The 24917-nt window shown below is 30.6% G+C and overlaps 1 protein-coding gene across 3 annotated transcripts in view; it reads left to right on the top strand.

Annotated features, from left to right (window-relative positions):
* LOC129972751 (inactive dipeptidyl peptidase 10-like) overlaps positions 1 to 24917 on the top strand; it is a 471231-nt gene that overhangs the window by 431125 nt on the left and 15189 nt on the right. For 2 of the 3 annotated variants that reach the window (XM_056086999.1, XM_056087001.1), the window contains 3 exons: positions 2965 to 3094; positions 17746 to 17940; positions 24477 to 24556. In XM_056086999.1, coding sequence (XP_055942974.1) covers positions 2965 to 3094; positions 17746 to 17940; positions 24477 to 24556 — 405 coding nt within the window. The remainder of the gene's footprint in view (positions 1 to 2964; positions 3095 to 17745; positions 17941 to 24476; positions 24557 to 24917) is intronic. The other variant, XM_056087000.1, reaches the window with a different exon arrangement.

Consider the following 24917-nt stretch of genomic DNA (forward strand, 5'->3'; position numbering starts at 1 on the left):
TTACCAAAATATTGTAAACAAAATATTTTCAAAATGGTAACCCAGATTATTTGTAATATCGTAAGGTATCAAATGGGAAATGTTATAAGGGAGATAACCTTTTGTAAGAAAACTTTCATTAAATCAATATTGTTTTTCTTATTATTAAAATATTTGGGCTGTAGCCAAAGAGTATTAAAATTATTATTTTTTTTAATTTTCCACCAAAACAATTTTAGTTATAGTTTTAAATATATTACTAGTTTGATTTAGGCCTTGCAATTAAGATCATCGCTTTTGTAATGTTACGGAAACATGTGTATCATTTCAAAAAAATATTAGTATAGAAAATAAGTAAAAAGAATCCTAAACTATGCATCTAATAGAACTAGGCTGTGGTGAAAGCTTATAAGCCAGATAACAAGATACGAGACATGAGTATTACTTCTGTCTTGTGGTCTTGTTACGCGGCTGCGAACCACAAGGTCCCAGGTTCTATCCTCGCTCATACAAATCCGCCACAAAGCTATATACATTATCGGTGATAAAATAGGTAGTGTCGCGCTTGATACATAATTCATGAAACTTAGTCCTTTAATCGCACAATAGAGTAGAGTACTTAGTTCATGAAAATTGTATGAAATATTACTATTAAATTAGTCTCTGCTTGACCATATAATTTTAATTTCTAAAATCAGTTCTTATGGGACAGCAAATTACCCTGGTCAAAAACATTCAAATATCTTAAGATGCTCTGATGCCCCTCTGCTTTAGTTACTTCCCCTCCCCCTAATCCCTTTTAGAATTTTTGCCTGAATTATCAATATCATCTGACCATGAAAATGAAATCTTGCTTTTTATGTTCATTTTATGAAATGAACATATGCTCTTGCTTTTTCAACATATGCTCTTCAAAATGCTCTTGCATTTTATGTTCATCTTATGAAATGAACATAAAAAGCAAGAGCATGATGTTTAAAACTAAGAGCACTAGTATTTTTTCAACAGTATTTTCATTTTTGCCTTAATGGATAATTAATACCGATCGAGGAATAAAATTAAAAATTGCTATAACAAAATAAAAAATGCTTGTAAAATGTGTAAAATATAACATAGAAAGATATAACATTAATGAATTTTAAATTTTTATCAAAATAAAGCATTTTTTTTTTCACTTATAAACATTTCAAATAATAGGTCTGGGCAAACGTTAACAAACTTTATTTTGTCCCATGTCCCTTGAATATCCTTTTTTTTTTTTACTTCTGAGTACCCTCTACTAGCATACCCACATGCCTTCTTAACCATCCCCTTTCACGAAGAAGATTTTATTAATTGTCCTATAAGCTTAAGTCATTTTGAAATTCAAGAATTAAGTAATTTAATAATATGAATTGGATTCGTTTTTTTATGTAACATTTCATTTTATTTACCATAATAGTGTTAGTTCCATGGCGTAACAAATGAAAACAGTATTCAATGAAATGATCTAGTATTGGTTCATGTTGAAAATTAAATAACGCATTCACATGTTCCCATCACTCCGTACTTATCAACTTTTCAAAGGGTAGATCATTTCTATGTAATCACTGGATTTCTTTTTCAAACGCAGCTGCTTTTTATACAATTAAGTTTCAATGGAGGCAGGTGTAATCTCGTGACTGCAGCTGCGTTAAGATTTCTGTAATATTTGTTATTAACATATGCGCAAGGCGAGTTTGATCTGAATGCAAATTCATTGTTTGTGTAAAGCTTGTAATATTTTATTCCTTTAACATTTGTTATTCTTTCTCCGCTGTTACTCAGCTGCATTAAGATTTACATAACTTTCGTACTCAAAAAAAATTTTTATATACAGGATGTCCATAAACGAATGTACAAATTTCCTGGAGTATTAAAAGAAGACATAACAGTGTACAACTTAGTACTAAGCAAAGTTCATCGGAAATAAAAAATAAAAGTTTAAATTCAGCACAGTTATTAGATTCCAATATGATTCTCTACATAAATAAGAACGATATAGAGAGTGCATGATAATTCATCCCACACTTTTTTCTGCAAGTCTGGGTGAAATTTTGATAAACTGCAGTTATGCATATATGGGGATAGTCCATTTTTTAGAGCTACATTAAGCAGCAAGTGTTTATTTTACCGCTACCAAATGATAATGATGTACATAAGACAGACATTACTACGCGAATAAAAACACTTATTCGTTATTTTAAAAGAAGCTTTAAATTCCTCAGAGTTTATTTTGTGCAGTGGCAAGTCTAATTAAACCACTAAATTTATAATGACGGTGTAGGGATTATATTTTTCCGTACAAGTGCGACATATATTTTTGAAATATGTCAAAAAAATGACTTGTTCAGTATTAAAATGATCAAAGATAATCTACAAAGTTCGAGCTTCAAAACTTATTTTATTACTGATAAAAACTTGTTTATTTGGAATTTCCTTTGAAATAACTATCTAGTGCAAATAAAAATTCACACCGTTCATAGAAAAATGTAAACAAAAATTTCAAGTCTTTATTTTTTTCGATGCATTTATTTAAAACTTGAGAATTGTTGATCTTTAAGCAAATATTCATCCGAGGGAAGATTCTCTTGATATGGAATCAAAATAATTGTAGAATTATAAGAATATGATATTTTAATATATAAATTAATATCAAGAAGAGTCTGTGAACCAGTGCTTTATCATGACACAACACTATGATTTGAATTTCCATGTGACGGGAAATTTTGAATGCCAATTAACACGCATTCCGCATTTGCGCTATACATATTTGATTTGATTGAAACCTCTCCTATCTAATGATCGCATAATATTCTTTTCTTGTTCTACGAAAAATGGATAACTCTTAGAAAATATTTAAAAGTTTCCGGAATTATTTAAATGTATTAATAAATATCAATTTTTGAGATACCTTTTATATAAGTAGTATTTAAATTGATCTAATTTTTTTCGTATTTTTTTCAGAGAATTTTATTTCACTTCTCTTCAGTGGGTTTCGCATAACAGAATCGCTGTCACGTGGTTGAAGCGATTTCAAAACTCCTCCTTAGTTTCTATCTGTGATGCAGCTGGGCTCACCTACTTCTGCGATAACGTATGGAGTATAAACAATGTTTTTTTTTCCTTAGTAGAATATCTATTTTTATTAATTTTATTTCCAATATTAAATTAATGTAGTGGCTCAGAAAATTTAAATATTCATTTTGCCATTAATTAGTAATTAACAAGTTTCCTGTCGTAATTCATGTATATGCCAATTACTAATTATATGCCCCAGTTCTTTCTCTTAACTATAGTAAAGAAGAAGCAATCTAATTTTAAAAAAAGGCGTGAATCACATGCGATTCATGCGACAGCAAACGTGTGAATTAAGTATGTTTATATAAAAGTTATAATAAAAATTGGTACAGTTTTATAGTTGGATGTTTCCTTACCTTATAATAAATATTAATTTCCCATAGGCATGCGCCAGAAGATGTAGAGAAATACATCTTACTGATATGACGACATAAAATGTACAGAAGACCATTTTTTAATTAGATGCTCACTACAATTTTTTTTTTTTTTTGAAAATTTCAATTTAAAATAAATTTTAATTTTTTTCATCAATAACTTCTGAATGTAGTATAAAATAAAATCTATTTTTACAACATTTCATTTTTTTAAAAAATGTGTTTGTCAGTATTACAAATTTTATTTCCATATATTTTTTTCTCTATTTCAGTAACTTTGAAAAATATTTTAAATATGCATTTCAGTAATATATTTTGTTTTAGTTGCTAGATTTATACTCACGTAAGTTTGTAAATATATCATAAATACATTTTTCTTATGCACGATATCAGGGGCCGCGGTGGCCTGGTGGTAAAGTCCCCGTCATAGGGATCCGAGGATTCCGGGTTCGAGTCCCGATATCACTGAAAAACCGACGTGAAAGCGGGTCAATGTTCTCCCGCTTGTATGGTATGGTAGTTTGTACAGAGTGGTGAGGGAGTAACATTCAGGTGTAGTCCTCATCATCTGACCGCGGTTCACGAGGTCCGTCCCAAAATAACTCTGAAGTTCTTTAATAAGGGACATTAATATGACTATACTATATCACAGTTAATATAATGAGTGTTTCCACTCACTGCGCATGCTTTGAGTTAGATGAAACCGTATCTTTCTGACCTGTCAAATAAATATTTACCCCTTGCTCAGCGGGAAATGGCATGTCATAGGAATTCGAAAAATATTTCAAAAGTTCCGAAACATTTTAAATATTGTAAAATATTTCCAATCATGGGCCTTTTCTAAATTTAGTTAATGAAAAATCAATTCTTCTTTGAAATTCTGAAGTTTGAAAGCTATTCTATGTGAAAATATTTTTATTTCCTTACTGCATTCTTGGATTATAATATATCCTACGACTCGCTGAAATATACGTCTTATCGTTAGCATTTTTTTTATCACTATTTGATTTCAATTCTATGGCATTAATGGCAAAATTGTGTTATGCATCTATTTTTACTGTTAATGCATTCAGCAATTCTCTCTTTTGAGAAAAGAGGCTAGGGATTTTGAATATATTTCTGGCAACAGGAATTAATTTTTTTTATGCTAAAGAACTGGTTTTCCGATATATTTATCACCATCCTTATTTCTAATTACTGATGCAAAAAGCGAGAAAAAAGAAAATTAGGATCCAGTTGGGGATTAAGTGAGAAAAATTAATTAGAAAAATGAACAAGTAAACATTGAATTAGTAAGTACTAATCTTTAGAGGAAGAAAAAAGAACAATTTTGGATAAACAAGATTTAAAAAATTCCTTTTTTCTGTGGTTTATTTTTTCAATCCTCAGTTATTAATCTTTTGGGTTTTTAAAATTGATAAAATTTCATTCAGTTTTTTTTTTTATAAATGTTTCCATTTTACATTACAGATTTTTCTTTTGAAATCCGCTTGGAATTGTTTTCAATTATTTTTATTAATAAAATGCAATGCGTGATAAAAAATAAATGCAGTCTTCAATTCATTTGTTAATTTAATTTTAGAGTTTTATTTTAATTTCTATTTATAAAAAAAAGTGAGAAGAATTTTCATTAAAAAATGATGGTTTCTTTTATAGTAAAATAGTACTTTTATTTGAGATAAGGCGAATTTTATCATAAATAAGAGACAATAAAAAAATTATGCTATTAGAATGATGGTTGAGTAGCTGATTGACGAAGGAGATTAATAATTATAATAATTATACAATTTTAAATTCATATTTAAAAATTTTCGATGAATGATTATATTTTCTACTAAATTCCAGAAGTCGATTTTACAAAAAAAAATTTTTGTCATAAACCTAATCTATTGATCCTCATTTAACGAAATAAAATTAGCGGAACTAGTCTCGCCAAAAACTTCTCGTGCACGCTAATAAACTTATCATGCCAAAAAATGCTTTGCATGGCATTGGTGTGCAGTAGTTACGAAATATTAACTTTTGGCCTGAATTTAATATTCTTACTGAATGTATAGTGTCATCCTTGGCGAGTTTTTTGGCGTTTAATCCCTGGCTGCTGTTAATAGTATCCAAAAATCAAATTTGTGCTTTAGACACGCTTTTCTCAACGGATTGTGAAAAAAAAAGATGTGACACAAAACTGCACTTGTAAATCCCGCACTAGAAAATCCCGTACCAAATTTAATATATTAAAATCATTGCGTTTTAGTGATATCGCATATACATATTTCCAAAAGTATAAACCAACAGACGGTGAACCCTTTGTTGAATTTGGCTCAAAATTTGACAGGTGTGTAAACTATAGATGTTAAATCGGTGCTCTGAATTTTATTTTTCTAGCTCTCTCCATTCTGTAGTTATCGTATTAAATTATATTCGAAAAACCGAACAGACGAACTTCCTCTGTAACATTTTTTCCCAGAATTTGATTAAAATCTCCAAATTTGGTGTAAAGACCGTATACCAAATTTCAACTGTCTAGTTCAAAGCTTTTATGAATTATCTTTGTCACAAAGAGACAGACGGAGATTTACCAATAATGTTTTCTTCGAACTCAGTGAGGTCTAAAACGTGGAGACCCGTCAAAATCTCGAGCTCGAATGGTTTAACGATCACTATAGTTCTTTATACTATACATACGAGAAAGTAAGAAAACTGCTTCAGCTATCTTCCCGGATTTTCCTCATTTACTCTCTAATAAATGTTTTATGTAATATTATGTACATTCCATTGGCAAATAATAATTACGGAACTGCCAATTACAGTTCGATCTTTGGCAATGAATCGCTGAAAGCAGTTAATACACGAGTACCAAGAAACTGAATGTGTATTTTGGACTCTTTTGTTCTGACTGATTGAAACCAAAATTCGTCGCAAAACTGCAATTATTATCGCGAAATCCTTTACCAATCTCAAATTCATTGCTCCAATCTATCCTAAGACATACGGATAAAACTGAATGACCGGACCACCGTGACAACAGCACTTGTGGGAACTGTGGTCGAGTCCTAAGTGCCATCACCAGTCACGGTACAACTCTTTCCGTGTGAAGCGCATCCAGTCATCGATGGGAAGTAGCCAACCAACCCACCTTTTCTGTACTCAGCAAGGTGACGTGAACTAATCACCGTACCTTCATAAGCTTCTCACCCTAATTTCTGAAGTGCCCCCTAGTGGGAGAAAATCATTTACCAAATTTGATTTACGTAAATCATCGCGTTTTTGTTGTAAAAACTTCGAAGGACATCCAACCCATTCCAATATTGATACATATCTAGATTTAGATGTTGAATCTGTGTACCTTTTTTTTCAACCAATTAAAAAAATTGATAAAAAATTGCACTTGTAGTCACAAAATCCCATACCAAATTTGATATATTTAAGTCACTACGTTTTTGACTTATCGCGTTTACAAGTTTCTGAAAGTACAGACCTACAGACAATCAACCCATAGTCGGTTTTGGTTCATACTTTGACAGGTGCCTATATTATAAATGTTAAATCTGAGTACCAAATTACATCTATCTAGCTATCTTCGTGTTTAGTTATTCTGCAAACTTATATTCGAATAGAGAGACAGGCAGATTCTTTGGAATGAATTTCGTTCAAAATATGATGGAGATCTATAAATTTTGAATAGATACCATATACTAAATGTCATTCGTCCAGCTCAAAATGTTTTTGAATTATCTTCACAGATAGACCAATCTAATACTAAAAATGTGTTTTTCGGACTCGCGGATCTATGAAATATGATGATCTGTTAATATAACGAGTTCAATTTTTTGACAATTACATTCTTTCACTTTTGTGAGCTTCGCATATGGGAAAGTAAAAAATGGAGGACGCTTATCTGAAATGACACATTTTACCCTTTGATTTACAGCGAATCGACTGCACGCAGGTAACGTAGATAGTAAAACAAAAATGTAGACAGCAAAACTCATTTTTATTATTTTATTCCTCCAGTGGTGAAGAAAGAGGGCAATGACCATTGAGCTTTTAATCGATCAAAGAGTGTGATGCAAGCCACGCACATATAACTATTTTTTTTTTTATCTTAGCGAAAATCTTGTGATGATAGATTGTGTGATTTTCAGTGTTTCAATGTGTTTAAGTAAGCGTAGCAAGTCTTCAGAAACTAAGAGTTCTTAAACTTAAAGGGAAATCAGCGGGGGTGGTCTTTCCAAAACTTTCTCGCATACTATCCAGTAAATTTCTCAGCCAGAGAACGCTTTGTATGGCATTAGTATACAAGAGTTACGAAATATTAACCTATGGCGGAAATGTAGCGCTTTTATCGAATCTATCATGTCATCCTTGGCGAGTTATTTGGCGATTAGTCTTTGGCATGCATTTGATAGTATCCGAAATTAGAATTCGTGAATTACACAAATTTTTCTCAACCGTTTGGAACAAAGATTTGACTCAAAACTCCATTTGTAGTCCCAAAATCCCATATCAAATTTGGGATTTTGTTTGGAACTATGGGGACTATTATTTGGGACTATGTTTTTGAATTATCGCGTTTCTATGTTTCTGAAAGTACAGATAGACAGACGGTCAACCCTTCGTTGGATTTAGCTCAAAATTTGATAGTTGTCTACACGATAGATGTTCAAAGTGTTATATTATATTCGAACAGCTGGATGGACAGACATATTCTGAACGGAGTTTGCTCAAAATTTCTTAAAAGTCTATAAATTTATTATAAAGAGCATATATCAAATTTCATCTATCTAGCTAACAGCGTTTTTGAATTTTCTTTATCCCAGACAGACAGATATTTTCCAAAAATGTTTTTTTTTTCGAAGTCGGGGAGGTCTAAAAGTGGAGATTTGTCAAAACCTCGAGTTCGAATTATTTTGACGATCACTACGTATACATATACGAGAAAGTAAGAAATAACCGACAGAAAAAGATAAAGTCTTTTTTAAAACGAACATACAATAAATTTGAGAAATAAGGCAACCAAATACATTTTTTCACCTTATAATTCACAATTCGGAAGATCATATGCTCGTTATTTAACTGTAAGAAACGCCGTTTCCTTGTAAAAAAAATATGGCTAATTAAGAAGAAAAAAGAAGATTAAAAAGAAGCTAATTAAGAAGATTATTAGAAGAAAAGCTTATCCAATTTTAATGACTACATTAAGAAGATATAACAAAAATGTATTTCAAAAATGACACAAATAAGATTTAAAAAAAAAATTGCCTCGTATACATTGGAAGTAGGGATTGCAATACCGGGATACCGAATACCGGTATTTTGAGCCATTTTACAATTTCGTAATACCGGTATTCACAAGTTTAAATACCGGTTTTTCGGTATTTACTAGAATTTTTTTAAATTGTCTCCACTATATGTTCAGGGATCGCCAACATAACAAAATAGTATACGTTTTTGTTTTTATGTCTCCCTAACGGGTGAAATTAATTAGCTTATTAATGGCTTAATTAATTGCTTAAATCTAAATTAGCGAAACATGGATTATCCTTGAAAGAAGATATTGTATCCAAAACGACTAATGGTGCAACAGTTATGAAAAAATTTGGAAAGTTGATTGGTGCAAATCACAATTGTGCTATTCTCATGGAATTCAATTAGGAGTAATAGATGTATTATACAAAAAAAATAAAGAACAGAAGAATCCAAATAGGGGATATAGAAACTTCGGATTCCGACATTGAAGAGAATAAGAGTGAGAATGATATTGGCAATGAAGATAATGACAATGTAATTGTGGAAGTTGATATTACTAATGAGGATGAAATATTAACATATCAATAATTGCTTCCTATAATTTATAAAGTTCGAAAATTGTTAAGATATTTAAACTTTCCCCTACAAAAAATGCCATATTACAAAAATATATACTAACTGAAAATAAAACAGAATATATGTTAATAATAGATTCTAAGACACGTTGGAACAGTTTACTCCTAATGAGGGAACGGTTTTTGAAATTTAGAAATCCAATCCAAAAAGCAATAATCGACTTAAACCTGCAAATTAATTTTTCAGACAGTGAATTCGACTTAATATCCAGAACTATATCAGCTCTACTTCCAATAAAACTGACTATAGAGGCATTATGTCGGAGATATTTTAATTTATTAACAGCTAATGCAACAATAAATTTCATGTTACAATCATGAAAGAACAGTGCACATCACTATCTGAAGAATTACATATTACATTGAAAAATCGCACAGAAGAAAGTCATACCGAGATAGAAAATGTCTTATGGTATTTACATAATTATAATGATTTTAAAAATAAAAATGAAAAAGAAGAAAAGAAAATAATCAATTCAAATCTGATGAAGTTTATAGTAAATTTTCTTACAATTTTTTACCCACAAACCTATCCACATTCAGAAGAATTCGGTTCAGTTATCGAAGATTATGATGGCACTAATGTCGATAGTGAAAAGGAATTGTCTCTTGAACAAAAATTAGAATTAGAAATAATAAAAAAAATTCAACGAACCAAAATACAATACAGAAATCAGCTATATCCAAAACCATCCGACGAGAAACTTATTTATTTGAAGATGAGGGATTTAGAGGTAAATACTTGGAAAAAGTATATCGCGCATTGCTAACAGTATCACCAACTAGCGTAGATGCCGAAAGAGCGTTTTCGGCAGCTGGTCATTTTTACGCAAAATTACTTTTCAGCTTTAGTGACAGTACAATTGATGCATCATGTTTTTTTAAGATCACATTTCAAAAATTTGTGATAATACCTCAGACTGAATAGTGATATTTACACTTTTTTTGTGATTTAAATAAATAAGTTGTTCCTTTTCTTTTTTATGATTCTTTATATACTGTTATAATTTATATGTTCCATATTTTTTGTGATATTTACACTCTTTTTTAAAACTGGCAAATAAAACAAAGAAACACCTTGTTTTCTTTCTTTTCTAAAATTTCTAATACCGGTATTAAAACCGGGATCCCGGTATTAAGATCTAAAAAATACCGAATACCGGTATTGAAGTTTTGGTCCAGTATTGCAATCCCTAATTGGAAGCAGTTCATCATTTAACTAGCAAAATCACCTGCCTCAATTTTCTGAATTTCACCGAAGAAGAAAAAGCTGGATTTTTCGAAAACGATAATAAACTCATGTGGACATAAAGTTTTTTCTACCGGACGTGAAAAAAAAATCAGAAATATTCGTTAATAGTTGTAAAAAAAATATTTTTTCTCGTCTTCCTGTAAAAATTGGAAAATTGATATGAAGTGGCTCGTTAATTTGTTAGCATCTGATGTCGTAATTATTAGATAGTTGCATTTCATTTCAAAATCGAACGTATTCACGTTTCCATCTCCACCCCATAGGTCCAATATATTCCCAAACAATTTTGAACCCTCATATATATCACCCATTAGCCAAAATGTCATCATTTAATTTCCAAATAAGTTTGAAATCATTTATTTTTTTTTATATGTTTTACTACATTTTGGAAAATATTCAACATGTCTCGATACTTTAAAACGTTGTAAAACTTCTTCTAAGCATTATTATTATTTTTTTTTAATTCTATCGATTGTTCAGTGATTCACCTTAAATCAGAAGTTGAGATCTCGCCAAAACCTTTTCGCACATTCTATTTTTGTTGAGGTTTTTGTTATAAATCCTTTATATGTCATTAATACACAAGTATCCAAAAATCAAATTTGTATATTGGATGTATTTGTATATTTTTTTCCTGATCAATTGAAACCAAAATGTGACATAAAGTACAAGTTTAATCACAAAATCGCACACCGAATTTCATTTATTCAAGTCATTACGTTTTTGAGGTATTGGGCTGGTGCACGCTAAATCCATCGGGGCCAAACATCCTCCCGCTGGTGTGGCGTGGAAGTTTGAAGAGGGTGTGCTAGCTCAGGTGTCGCCTTCGTCATCTGTCCGTTGTTCAAAATTACGAGGTCCATAACAAAATCGCCCTACTGTTGCTTTAAAACGGGGCGTTAATATAACTAAACAAAACAAAACAAATCCCAGGTGTCGTCCTCGTCATCTGGCCGCGGTTAAAAGTTACGAGGTCCATACCAAAATAGTTCTAGTTTTGTTTTAAAACGAGACGTTAATATTACTGAACTAAACTTCAGAAATTAAATATTTCTTCAGAGTTATCTTAATCGTTGTTTTTAACATCATTTAAAACTATCCATAAATTTTATCATTAAAATAAATGGAGCGTTTAACAAATTAATCAGCGATCCTTCTTTGCCATTCTTTTCCCGAAAATCCTCCAAATAATTTTCGCAAATATCATTTTTCGCGCCCATCTTTCATGCCCGTCACTTTCCTTCCATTAATGCGATAAAGAAAAGGAGATGCTTATCTGAAACGACACCTTTTCCTTTTCGTTGAATTAAAGCCAGTCGCTGGGAGCAGATGATTGAATCAAGTGCACTCGGGCGACGAAAATGGTGAGACAAAAAGCTCATTTTTATCCGAAAGGTGATTGAAGAGGGAGGACAGTGTCCATTGAGCTTTTAATCGATCAAATAGGATGATGCAGACCACGCACGGCAGATTTTTATTTATTTATTTATTTTTATGTGAAGATAAGGGGAAAGTTTGTTATGATGGGTCGAATGGATTTCAGACGATTTTTGTTTGAAGTTTGTTAAATGTTTTTATAGAAAATATTGCCATAAAGTGCAGCCAGATTTTTATAATTGTAAAAATCTCTTAATGTATGAAGATGACGAATTGTTTATATTAGGATCTCCCTTTTCTTTCCTATTTTTAATATGTAATGAATACACAATATTTATTGTTTAAGGTATTATTTATTTTGTTATATAAGAACCCTTTTGCTCTGTTACCTTCTTCCATCTCTCAGGAAACCTCATTATGCCTTCTTTCCAAATTGTTGTATTTTGAACAAGAAATAATCCTCGAGGTGTGCTTTTATTTCACTGTTAAGGACAGAAAAAAGTAATAATCAGATGGAGCGAGATCTGGAGAGTATGCAAGATGCGGTAAAACATCCCAATCAAACTCTTAAGGCTTCTCTTTTACAACTAATGAATATGTGGTCTCGCGTTGTCATAATGAAAAACAACGCCTCGTCGGTTCATTAATTCTGGCCGTTTTTTCGCTATGGCAGTTTTCAGTTGATGACAGTATTTCGTAGAATTTATTGCTTCACCTTGTGGAAGGAGCCCGTAGAAAATTACGCCTTTCCAATCTCACTAAACGAAAAAAAGAACTTTTTTTGGGTTGTAATCCTAGCTTTGAGACAGTGGATGGCCTATTGTCCTTACACCAAGTGCGCTTTCTATGCATATTTTCAAATAAAATCCAAATTTCGACTCCAGTTACAAGCCTCTTTAATGCCGTAAATGTTGCCATGTTTAACGCTGTGGATGAAAGTCTTAAAAGAGAGCGTGGCACAAACGAAATGTACTGTAAAAGAGCTCTGGTACGACTGAAACCGATGACAGAGACGCCTAATGGATAAGTCTGCATGTTTGCACAAGCAGAGCCAGATAAGGCCATTCATAGCGGGATGAGAAAGAGACTTTTGGGACACCCTAATATATCCGCTGTACAAATCTGCAATTTTTATCCGATCTTTATGAAATTTGATACATGGACTTTGCAAGATAAGAGAAAGATCACTATTAGTTTAAAAGTTCAAAAGTTTGTCAAAGGAGTTAGGTAACCAAGTTAAAAAATCAATTTTTTTTAAATAAAACTATGAAATTTTATTTGATATTCTTAATGTCTGAACATATTTCTTAATAAAACCGTTAGAATTTTGTTTCTACGTAAATCTACTTTTTGGGTAGTTGCACTGATTTTTATATTTGCAATTACATATGTTTTAATGCTATTGAACATCTTTAGATACTAGTTTCTCAAATTCTAATCTTTGATATAATTTTCTTACAAAATAAACCCTCAAAAATTAAAATCAAATGCGTATTTTTTTGTTCAAATTTGAATTAATAAAATCTCAATATGTTTTGCAGTTCTTGAAGTAGAGAATAAACATTCTGTTCATTTCAAAATATTTTGTAGTTGTTTTATTGCTTTACAATGTGAAAAAAAATGAAACTTTTTTGTTATGTATCAGTCAAACACCAATATAGAGGAAGAACTGATTTTTATTTCAGGTTCTAGATACTATATTGCTTCAGCTATCTACAAAATGTTAAACAAATCATTCGATAAACCTCTAAACTAAAAAATGTTTGCTTTATACCGCTTTTTAGCAAAAAAAAAAAAAAAAAAAAAAAGGGCCCTTTTTTATCAATTTTTGAAAGACACATTTTACACTTAACTGGTATGTTTCGCTTTTATAGTTGTCTTCTTGTCGTTAGTCAGTCCTTTTTATGGAAATATTCAAAAAATATAATAATTTTCGAACGTTTTTCAAAAAATTCATCCCGAAAGTAGTCACATACAATTTCATTTAATTAAAAACTAATTAAATTTTGAGTGTTTTGCAGCTGCATCTCCCGAATATGTAATCTCAAAAAATGATTTTTACATTATTTAAAATTTAAATCCTGTTTTTAGTGATACCAATTTTCTCTACCTATAATTTTTTCTCTAATTTATATATATGAAAAAATTTAATTTGATACACAATCTGTAACAATATTTCATCTACAGTATATTTAAAATAGATTTATAGAGAAATTGAAAAAACATGATTTCTGAAAATATTCCTTGACTCCAGCGACAGATTTCGCAACCACAATCACTCAGTGGAATTCAAAATTTTTTATTTCATCTTATGTTTTATGATTCCTAGATAAGCTACCAAGAGTTGTTTGACTTTAAATGCTCTCAAATTTCGGAGAAAATCGGGGAAAAAATCCGTGCTTCCTGTGAGGAAATCCCGTGACACACCCACTCAATTGCGATTTTGAAAAATTTATTTCACATTTCATTATGACCTCTGAATATGGTCTTCTGACCCTCACCGTTTCCCATTTCAGAATAAATCGAAAAAACTCATGTCTATACAACCTCAATCGAAAACACCTCGACGCGATTCCCCAGCCACAACCATTGAGTCAATTTCAAGCATTTTTGTTCCATATGAAATGCAAATGATTCTTTGAAAAGTTATCATAAATCATCTACAGAGTTTCTCTGCATTCGAAAGACTTTTCAAGATAAGACTTTGATACAGACCTCAGCCTAAACAACGTGGAAGGATTTTGTTAATTTTTGCTGCCACCGAATTGTTAATTTTATTTTGTTTTGTTATTTTCCACTGTCAATTTGATGACTTTGTCATTTTGAAATATATTTAACCGTTCAATAAGCATTATAATTATTATGCAGCTTTTACTTATATTACTATAATAGTTCTGTTGTGGTATAGTTAATCAAAGTAGACTGGCATGACTAAATTAATCTTGTAATACGTCTTGGACGACCATAGAGATGACATTAGTATAATCATATTGACGAATTTTGATAAAATACGTGTTATCAAAATAAAAGAAAGTAGGAAAGCATTTACAATGATAGTTAGCTGTGTTTGCAATTGATTGGCAACGAAAATCGGCAAAAGCGGCCTAGTTGTCGAGTTTGCGGGGTCTCTCAAAGTTTTATTTTGCAATATCTTTCGAAAATGACTCGTGACTCTTCGATATTTCATTTTTTCGATGAAGAAATGTTTTAAAATTTCTTTCTAAAATTGAGAGAAGAGCATAAATGATTTGACATGAATATTCTTTTAAACTTTATAAGACAAATCGCGCCATTAATTTCACATGAAAAAAATTATTACTTAATTAAACAAAGGTGGAATGGTTCTCTGGTTTAGTGATTTTTTATAACTATACAGATAATGGGTAAACAGTAACCAGAGACAGTCACTTCTTATGTTGAAAATCAAACCACTTTCATTGTTCCGTTCAAATCACTCAACTGCCTTGCATTTCACAATGTTATAATTTAAAACCGGTGGGGGTTGTCTCTCCAAAATTTTTAGGTATACTCACTAATGAAATTATCATGCCAGAGAACGCCTTACATGACATTGCCGTACAATAGTTGGGAAATATTTTGGCCTCAATTTAGCATTGTTACTGAATCTGTCGTATCATCCTTGGCGAGTGCTTTGGCGATTAATCCATGGCGTTCGGTTAAAAGTATCCAAAAATCGAATTTGTGTTTTAGACATGTTTTTCGCAATCGATTAAAACCAAAATTTGAGACAAAACGGCATTTGTAATCACAAAATCCCCTGCCAAATTTGGTATGTTTAAGCCATTGCACTTTTGAACCATCGCATTTGAATGTTTCGGAAAGTACAGACCGACAGACAGTCAACCGTTTGCAATATTTGGCACAAAATTTGATAGGTGTCTACACTAGAGATGTTAAATCTGTGTATCTAAATTTCATCTATCTAGCTCTGTTCGTTTTGTAATTATCGTGTTAACTTATATTCGAATAACCACACAGATGGACCTCTTCTGAACAGATTTTACACAAAATTTGACACAAAATATGTAAATTTGGTTTAAAGACCATATACCAAATTCCAATCATCTAGCTCAAAACGTTTTTGAGTTATCTTTGTCACAGACAGAAGGACATTTACCGAAAAAAAAATTTAACCCGTGGAGGTCAAAAACTTGGAGATTCGTCAAAATCTGGAGTACCAATTTTTTCACGATTACTATACTTTCTCTATACTGCATGCAAGAGGAAGTAAAAATACTTAACTTATATTTGTTAGTTATATATTAAAACTCGATTACTCTTTTATGGTGCCATATTACAATTACACTGGTAAAGATGTCTTATTTTATTTTGCAAAGATGGTAATTACTTTAAGGACAAATACACAGATTGAGAGAAAACATTAGCCATTAATGTTATTACAATTTATCTACTACTTATACTTTCACTGAAAGCCCCAGTGACCATACTTTTAAAATCATTAAAAAATATATCTTTCCTCCTACTTCGAATGATGTTTGTCTTACTGTACCATAAATGGATGAGTGAAAGTATAAATATAAGTTGATCTCTCTTCTCTCTGTCTGAGTATCAGCACCATATTGAGTGATTTTTTTGATGTTGAAGCTCTCTAAGCAGAACAAAATAAATATCCATATAACGCACCAAATTCCTGGTATCTAATTCTATTTATACTTTGTTTTCATAATTTTTTACTGATTTGAAAGCCTAAAAAATATACATTACGGAAAAATTAGAAATTATTGCATTCTTTGATAAAATTTTAATTGACATATCTTTTTCCTAATTATATTGACATTTCACCTATGACATTTGAATTAAATTGAATTTAGAACCCAGCATTTTTGATCAGCAAGTCGGTCTCTGCTTTACAGGACCTGCCAGACATCGTAAAGCGATTGTGAATGACATGAAATTAAATGAGATAATAATTCCGTGCTGCCATCTGTCGGTCACGAAAATAATTTCACATTAGAAAGAAAAACCTTTCAATTTCTTTAATAGGACTTTTCATTTTACTCCTAAAATTATGTGTATTCCTCTATAAGGTAATGTTTAATTTTTTTATGTCTCTTCTAATGTGTTACGAATCTTCTTTTAATATTTATAATGCCTTTAAAACTTTTATTCTCTCAGAAATATTATATATAGTACAATATATTGTTTCCATCGGTATACACATAGTTAAAATAATGTATAATATTTCGATCTATTCAATGCATTACGAACTTTTCCTTAACATTTACAATACTTTAAAATCTTTATATTCTCTCGGTAATATTAATATATATTGTAGAATATTTAGTTTTCATTGGTATACACATTGTTTAAATATTGTATAATATTTCGATCCTTTCAATGTATTACGAACTTTTCCTTAACATTTACAATATTTTAAAGTCTTTATATTGTCTCAGAAATAATATTATACATTGTAGAATATTTAGTTTTCATTGGTATACACATTTTTAAAAATATTTAGTTTTAATCGGTATGCATATTGCTCAAATATTGTACAATATTTAATTTTTATTCATATACACATTGTTCAAATATTGTACAATATTCAGTCTTAATTGGTACACACACTGTTCAAATATTGTACAATATTCAATCTTAATTGGTACACACACTTTTCAAATATTGTACAATATTTAGTTTTAATCGGTAAACACATTGTTCAAATATTGTGCAGTATTCCGATTCTTTTACAGTATTCTTAAGTGTTTTATTTCATTGTAAAATCTGTTTACTGTTCCAGAATCTTCCTCGGGAGAGCCACGGTCGTGGATGGATCGACATGCAGGACAAACCTGTCTTTGGCGAAGACAAAAGGTTTTATTTTATACGTCTCCCTTTAGCAGACGGGAAAGCGGGATATTTCAGGCATGTTGCAATGATCAACACCAGTGTAAGTACAACGAATGAAGACCTTAAAAGGGATCTGCAGAATCTGGTGTGTGAGACTGGCGAGTTTTTCTGGCTTTCTTTCTTTTTTTCTGCTAGTTTTAATTAGTATTAGATATTTCTCTCTCTCTTTCTCTATGAAGTGCTTTGCCGAAAATCTAAGACTGTACTCCTGGCGTTCAGTTTAATTATTTAACAACTCTGAGCCCAAACGGGATGTCTTGAGAGATCATGTATAGACTTTAAGTTTGAGCTTATAGAAAGTAGTCATTTTTGAAATAGACATGGGGTCAGAAACCTAACAACGAATTAAATAAAAGAGGAAAGCACTTTTCCATTAGAACAGAACCAGTCATTTAAGCTAAATAATTATTGTCAAATATTGGCGACAATGTAGCATAAATAGTATCTAAATACTGGCATCAAACCTTGGCATGCTACAGATGGTCCCAAGTAAAAATAATTATCGCCAAATGTTGTCGACAACATAGTATAAATAGTATCCAAATACTGATGTGAAATCTTAACGCCTAAGTGTTGGTGGCGTACTACCAGAAAATATCGAAAAGGAAATATCAAATAAAATAAAATAATACCACACGGGTTTGCGGAATACAAGTTTTCAGTAACCAAACGGTTACTTGAATAAAACATGTGAAGCGTGTATCAGTTCAAATGACAGAGGCGGCATTACTAGTGGTGCAATTGTCCTTATGTTAGCAACTGCTTGCCCCCCTCCCTCATCAGCGAAAGTTTGAGAGTTTTGTTGGCAAAATTTTCACCATTTTAAGACTATTGTTGAGAGCTGGGAGATAACAAGTATGATAATTTAAACACCATCATACTTAATATTCTGTGAACTGTCGAAATATTCCAAAAAGGTTTAAGTGATTTGGCTATATTTGGCAATATAATTGGCAAGGGGACAAGTAAATAAGATGTCGCATTTTGCCGATTATTTTTGGTCGGCCCACTGACAACTCAATGCGATCGATGGCGACGACATTTCCGCTAAAAAGGTCAGAATTTAAATTTAAAAAGGTAAATAATACTCAATTTTCCTTACTTAAATATACAATGAATTATTATGAGTTATTTTGATGCAAAATTATAGAAATTATGCTTGCCCCTTTGTCAGATTAGTTTTGCCGCACCCGTCGGCAAAATTCTGCCGCAGCCTCTGTCGAACGACAAAGCTTTCAAACTCAAATTACTCCAAAAGTTTGTTCTTAAAACTGAGTATTACTTATTATATCTGTCCGTCTGCTTATGATTTATATAATTCATGCAACCGAATTGTCCTATTGTAAATTTGTGTTCTTTTAAATCCCTGCTGTCTATTTTGTTTGGATGACAGAGTTATGCAATCTGTATTTGCTTCAATAATAAAAAACACCCTTTGCGGTTTTTTTTTTTTTTTTTTTTTTTTTTTGCTTGGATTAAATTAGAAACGGTCAGCTCATGTGCTGTACAGCTAATGGACTAAGGAGTACAGTCTTCTAGATTTTAACTGATATATAATATATATATAACAATGCTTACAATAGTTCTAGCACTGCTGTAGAAATGTATGAATGGACACTCAGTGTGACTGCACTTTTTCAGCCGTTATAAGCAAACCCAGCATTTATAAGCAACTAGCCTGTTTAGCATTTTTGAGGTTTCTTCAAAAATCCAAAATCGTGTTTTTAATATAGTAAATGCTATTGAATTAAATCTACAAGAAAGAAACATTTAAGAAGTCAAATTAGAATCCGTTTAGTTAATTTTTAAAACGAAAATGTTTGATCGTCAAAATTTATTTCTTAGATAAGACAAAATCTTCTTTCATTTACCAAAAGGAAACTTATAAAACAAATTTATATATATAATTTGTATGTTTAAGATTATTAAATGATGTAGGGATCATATTAAACGAATATATTTAGGTACATTTCAGCCAGAAGATCTTGTTAATATAAAGCGAATGATAGCATTAAGCAGAGTCCACTATATTTTTTAACTCGTTGGATCGTTTCGCATTATTTTATTATTAAAAAAGTTCATATTTTTTTCTGATGTATAATCAAACTTAATAGTAATAAATATTATGCACAATTAAAAAAAAATTTAAGTACTTTTAAAGAAGAAACAAGTAGCAGTATTAATGTAGCAGGTTTGATGATGTCGTGTCCACATTACCACGGAAAGGGGGTGCAGTAGCATCTGAGGGTAAAGACCCCTGAGCACCCGAGGGCAGAAGTCTGACTTCTCACTCAAATGAAGATTACACTCACACATTCGCTTGCACAATCTATTTTTACAGGAAGGCACATTCACACACCTCACAGATAGAACACAGAGGAAGAACAACCATGCCCGAATCAGGATTCGAACCGGGACGCCCAGATCACGGGGAAAATGCGCTATCCCTATGTAATGACGCCGGCTGTAGCAGTTTTGATAAGAGATTATATATTATGATGAGATAAAACAAAATGGACAAAAAGTATAATGGTATACAAACATATATGATGAACCTTGAAGCGAAAATATTTAAAATATTTTACCTACGTATTTCGCATGAAAATCTTACTAAAACACCTTCATCGCGTATATAAAATGGTTTTATTATATTCCCTTCGGTTGTAGGAAGAAGAAACATTACATTGCCGTTTCATTAACATATCAATTCCTTGAAAGAAAAAAAAATAAAGTTTAAGAGCATAAGTAAACATATTTAGGATACTTAAATTTGCAAATTTTGTTAACTATATAAACAAATTTTTCCGTTTCTTTATAGAACTTTCAACTATTCAGTTTTCTTAGTCAGTAATATCTTTTCGCAACGCATTAGATTTTGTTAGAAAAGTAAAGCTCTGCTTTGTTCAGCTTGTTGAGCAAAAGCATTAGCTTTACATTCAATTTCAGCAATTTCCTTTTCAAAAAGTTCTACAAAAGGATCGAAAAATGAGATTTTAATTTTCTTTACTTTATGCCATTGGCAGCAATTTCTTTGGTCTCTTTGTTCCCTTCAAAATAGGCAACATTTTGAGGTGGGTTGATGTTGTTGACTTTCTCAATTCTTTAACAATATTAACTGTTTAACTTCTGCTTTATCAAGCATTCAGTGTTTTCACTTTTCAAAGTTCTCCAATGGAATAAATACACGTTTTCCCAGCCTGTTGGGGAAAAAAAAAAAGTTCTACATCACGTGCTTTAAATTTACTTGCAATAAACATATTTAAATAATTCACTAAAAAATAATATTGAAATATAATGGATTATTATTATAAATGAATGCTGAAATTCAACAACGAGCTAAAGTCACTTAAAAGCAAGATCATATCATTTCTGGCAATATATAAAATTATCCCTGAGAAACAAACGACCTCCCCCCTCCTTACCTAGATATGCAAATAGGAGAGGAGAAAAAAAAAGCCAAGACAATAAAAGAGATAAATTTTCCCCATACTATCAGCATTTCCCTTAACAGAAGGAAAACCTTTAATATTGCCCTCCAGACTGATTTGTTATTCCGCCAGAGATAGAAGATCAGAGAAAGCAATAATATATATAGGTGGATCTAGTGTAGGGAAAATTCGTTTTTTTTTTTTTTTTTGTCTTCAGAAAGAAAAATAGTAAGTAAGAAATACACTTAAGGATTGTAAGAAAAACACTTTTTAAAGCTATATATATATATAAGGATCATTAAAAATAAGCAGTTTTTAAGGGGATGATAGACTCCATCAGACGATCTTGCGAATTATTCACTTAGGGTTATGAAAAGTTTTATACATATGTATTAACATAAAATAAGACATATTATTTTTAAGAGTTTTTTTTGAAAGATATATGTTTAGTTTTAAAAAAATTATAAAATATATAATATCTAAAAATTTCAAAATATTTCAGGCGACTTAATTTGTAATTTTTGAATTTATTTGGAAGAAAACTGTGTGTGATTTTGTAATTCCAGTTAAATGTTAATTTTATAGAAATATTTTTACACACATGCATTGAATTTTCATTAGAATTTTGTTTTTCTGAACGAAAATCGACTTTTAAGTATCTAAAAAAAACTTGAAATATAAAACACATACCCTGTTTTCTTTTAACGTTTAACCGAAATCTTTATTATCAGTTTCATTTAATTTCCTCAAAAATTAAGACACCTGGGACATTTTAATCTAATTAGAATATTATTTTCAGAGTATTCATTACAATGTATTTGTTTTTCTATAGGTCTTTCAAATATTGATCTTATTGACTAACACATTTTGTAGTATTATTTTAAGCTGAATATAAATATATATTTTGATGTAACAATAAAAAGATTTTCATATATTTCAAAGTCCACTGACTCCTTTTAAGGATGTTTAATAAAAATGCCTAATATATATCCTGATAATTTTAGATATAGAAAGCATTGTACAGGAAAAGTTTAATTATGGACACCTTGTAAATCTAAAACTCAAGTACAGGGTTAATCGAAAGCAAATGGCTAACTAGTTAGTAGTAGGCCTCGATGATCAATCTAGAGACGCAGGTTGACTGACCTACAGCCTGCATTTTGTAGAATCGTGTTTCGATCTGCTAATCATGTATCACGAAGGGACTGATAGATGACCAGCAGATCGAAACAAGATTCTACAAGAATGCATGCTGTGTGTTGTGGGACTGATGTTTATTGTCGTACTAATACAGACTTATCAATTCGGGTTGACAAGATAAGGTCACGTGACCTTTTAGTGACCGACTTTGAACTTCGGAGTGAATGATCAGTACATCCAAACACGATTTTACCCAAAATATGTTGTGTTTGTAGATTGACATTCACTAAATCTTCCGCTATGGATCACATACCTCTATATCAAGGGAAGTTTGTTGAATAGCAGTTTCTTCAGGTGTCATCTGATGATGATCTAATTCTGTCTGATGACCCCCCCCTTCTCCCAACCGAAAAAAAATCCGTCTTTTAGGCAACTTTCGTGTGGTTTCAAAATAGTATATAAATGTAATAAAACGATTGATTAAGTTCAAAAGATTGCATCAGACAATACACATATTAAATGGAACAATTATCGTATTTATGGTGGTTTTAATTCAACATTTAGATAAGGTAGCATTTATCTCATATGATAAATTCGAAAGCAAATAATGGAGATAGTTTTCTTCCTTTGAAGAGAAGAAAATACTTTTATTTCTCAAAAAAGCAGAGGTAGAGTAGGAAAATAAGAGAAAAAAAAATTATTTCAAATATGACAATAGTTGACTATTAATACCTAACTTTAAGCCATCCACGAATATCAGATACATCGAAATAATTTAAGAAATCTATTTAAATTAATTTAAGAAAATTTAAATTATTGTTTTCATTGTTTTGGAGTCAACAAGTTTTTCATTTTTCTATTGCTGTAATAAAAATCACTTGTATGTGTTTTTTAAGTGGGGCATTTTCAAAATAGCATACCATTTATACCATGTTCTTAAAAAAAGGCCTTAAAAGATAACCATTATAACATCAAGATTTATTGTGGATTATTAAAGTATTAATATAGCACATTAAATATGAAATCTGTCACGAATTGAAAGTTAAAATCTTAAAATATGCATAGTTGAACCGAAAGCAAAAATATTGCTGTCTTGCAAATTTCTAAAAAATGCAATAGTTCTGTCTGCTTAAGATTTGACTCAATAAGTATACCAATGTTTCCTGATACAGGTATTACAATTTATTTTGAGACAATGTTTATTTTCAAAGAGTATTTAGTTCTTCATATGTTTGTACTTTGCACCAAATGACATCATCCGATTATTTTGGGGGGCAATTTCTTCAAAAGAACTATCTGCAATTATAATATTTTCCAAAGCATGGCCAACTGCGATGACCATGCCCTGGAAATAAGACAAGCACAAAAAAAAAATAAAAATAAAAAAAAATATTAACAGACAATTAAAACAATACAGCAATCAAAAATAGTGTCTATATCTTTATTATATATTGATCTAAATTGAATGGTGATCTTTTCTAATAAAAAATTATCGTGACTTTATTACAATTCAAGCAAAACAAAATGAGTGTCCAATTATATTATCAAGTCTTGTTAAAATAATTAGTGAAAGTCGATATGGTTTGAAATGAAACACCATGTATTGTTTTTATTCTTAACTAGTATGAAGTGTTTGATTTTAATCTTAAGGTGAATCAACCCAGGGCTTTAAAATGTTGCTTAAATACGTTTTAGCATTAATTTCTTGTTCTAAAATGAATTTAAAAAAAATTATTTACATGCCTTTTCTAATTCTTTTTTTCTTCTTAAACTCGAATTTTTAAGTAATCTTTTAATCAAGAAAATAAACTAAGCTATTACAAATATATTTTTTAAAAAATGCCTGAACGTTCTGTTTTTGTTCAAACAAGGTTCTATGTACAAGTAGTTGGTCGAATTTTATTTTTAAAGTGCTGTCATCATTTTGATCCTCAAATTAATATAAAAATTAAATAATCAGGATAATTAAGTTTAGTTTGAGTATTATATCCATTTTTGAATTTTCCTAATATATTTCTACCAATAATATATCTATTGATTCGCATTTATTTAGAACGGAAGAAAGACCTTCTTGACGCACGGGCAGTTCGACGTAACAAAAATATTGGCTCATCATAAGGATACAAACAAAGTGTAAGTTTTTTTTTTTTTAAATCTTTTATATATTATATAATAGACTTTTATAATAAAATCTCTCGACTTATCAATAAATGTTTTTTATTGAAATTTTATTTCAATTTTATTCAAAATTATATAATAATATTATAATTCTTCAAATTTATATAATATAAAAAAGATTTCTGTAAATAAGATTTTCCTTTCTTTTCTAATTCACTGAAAAGAGATTTTTACTGTTGTTAAGTAAATCCTCAATTTATCTCGCTCAACCCCATACTAAACAATCTCATTGCCATACCAATACTCTATTCACCTGTTCCGGAGATTAAGAGCCTTGAGTTCAAATACTCCGTGACCCTCCTCTGAAATCCGCAAG

The sequence above is a fragment of the Argiope bruennichi genome, chromosome 6 (genome assembly GCF_947563725.1).
Source record: "Argiope bruennichi chromosome 6, qqArgBrue1.1, whole genome shotgun sequence".
In the NCBI taxonomy this organism is placed as follows: Eukaryota; Metazoa; Arthropoda; class Arachnida; order Araneae; family Araneidae; genus Argiope; species Argiope bruennichi.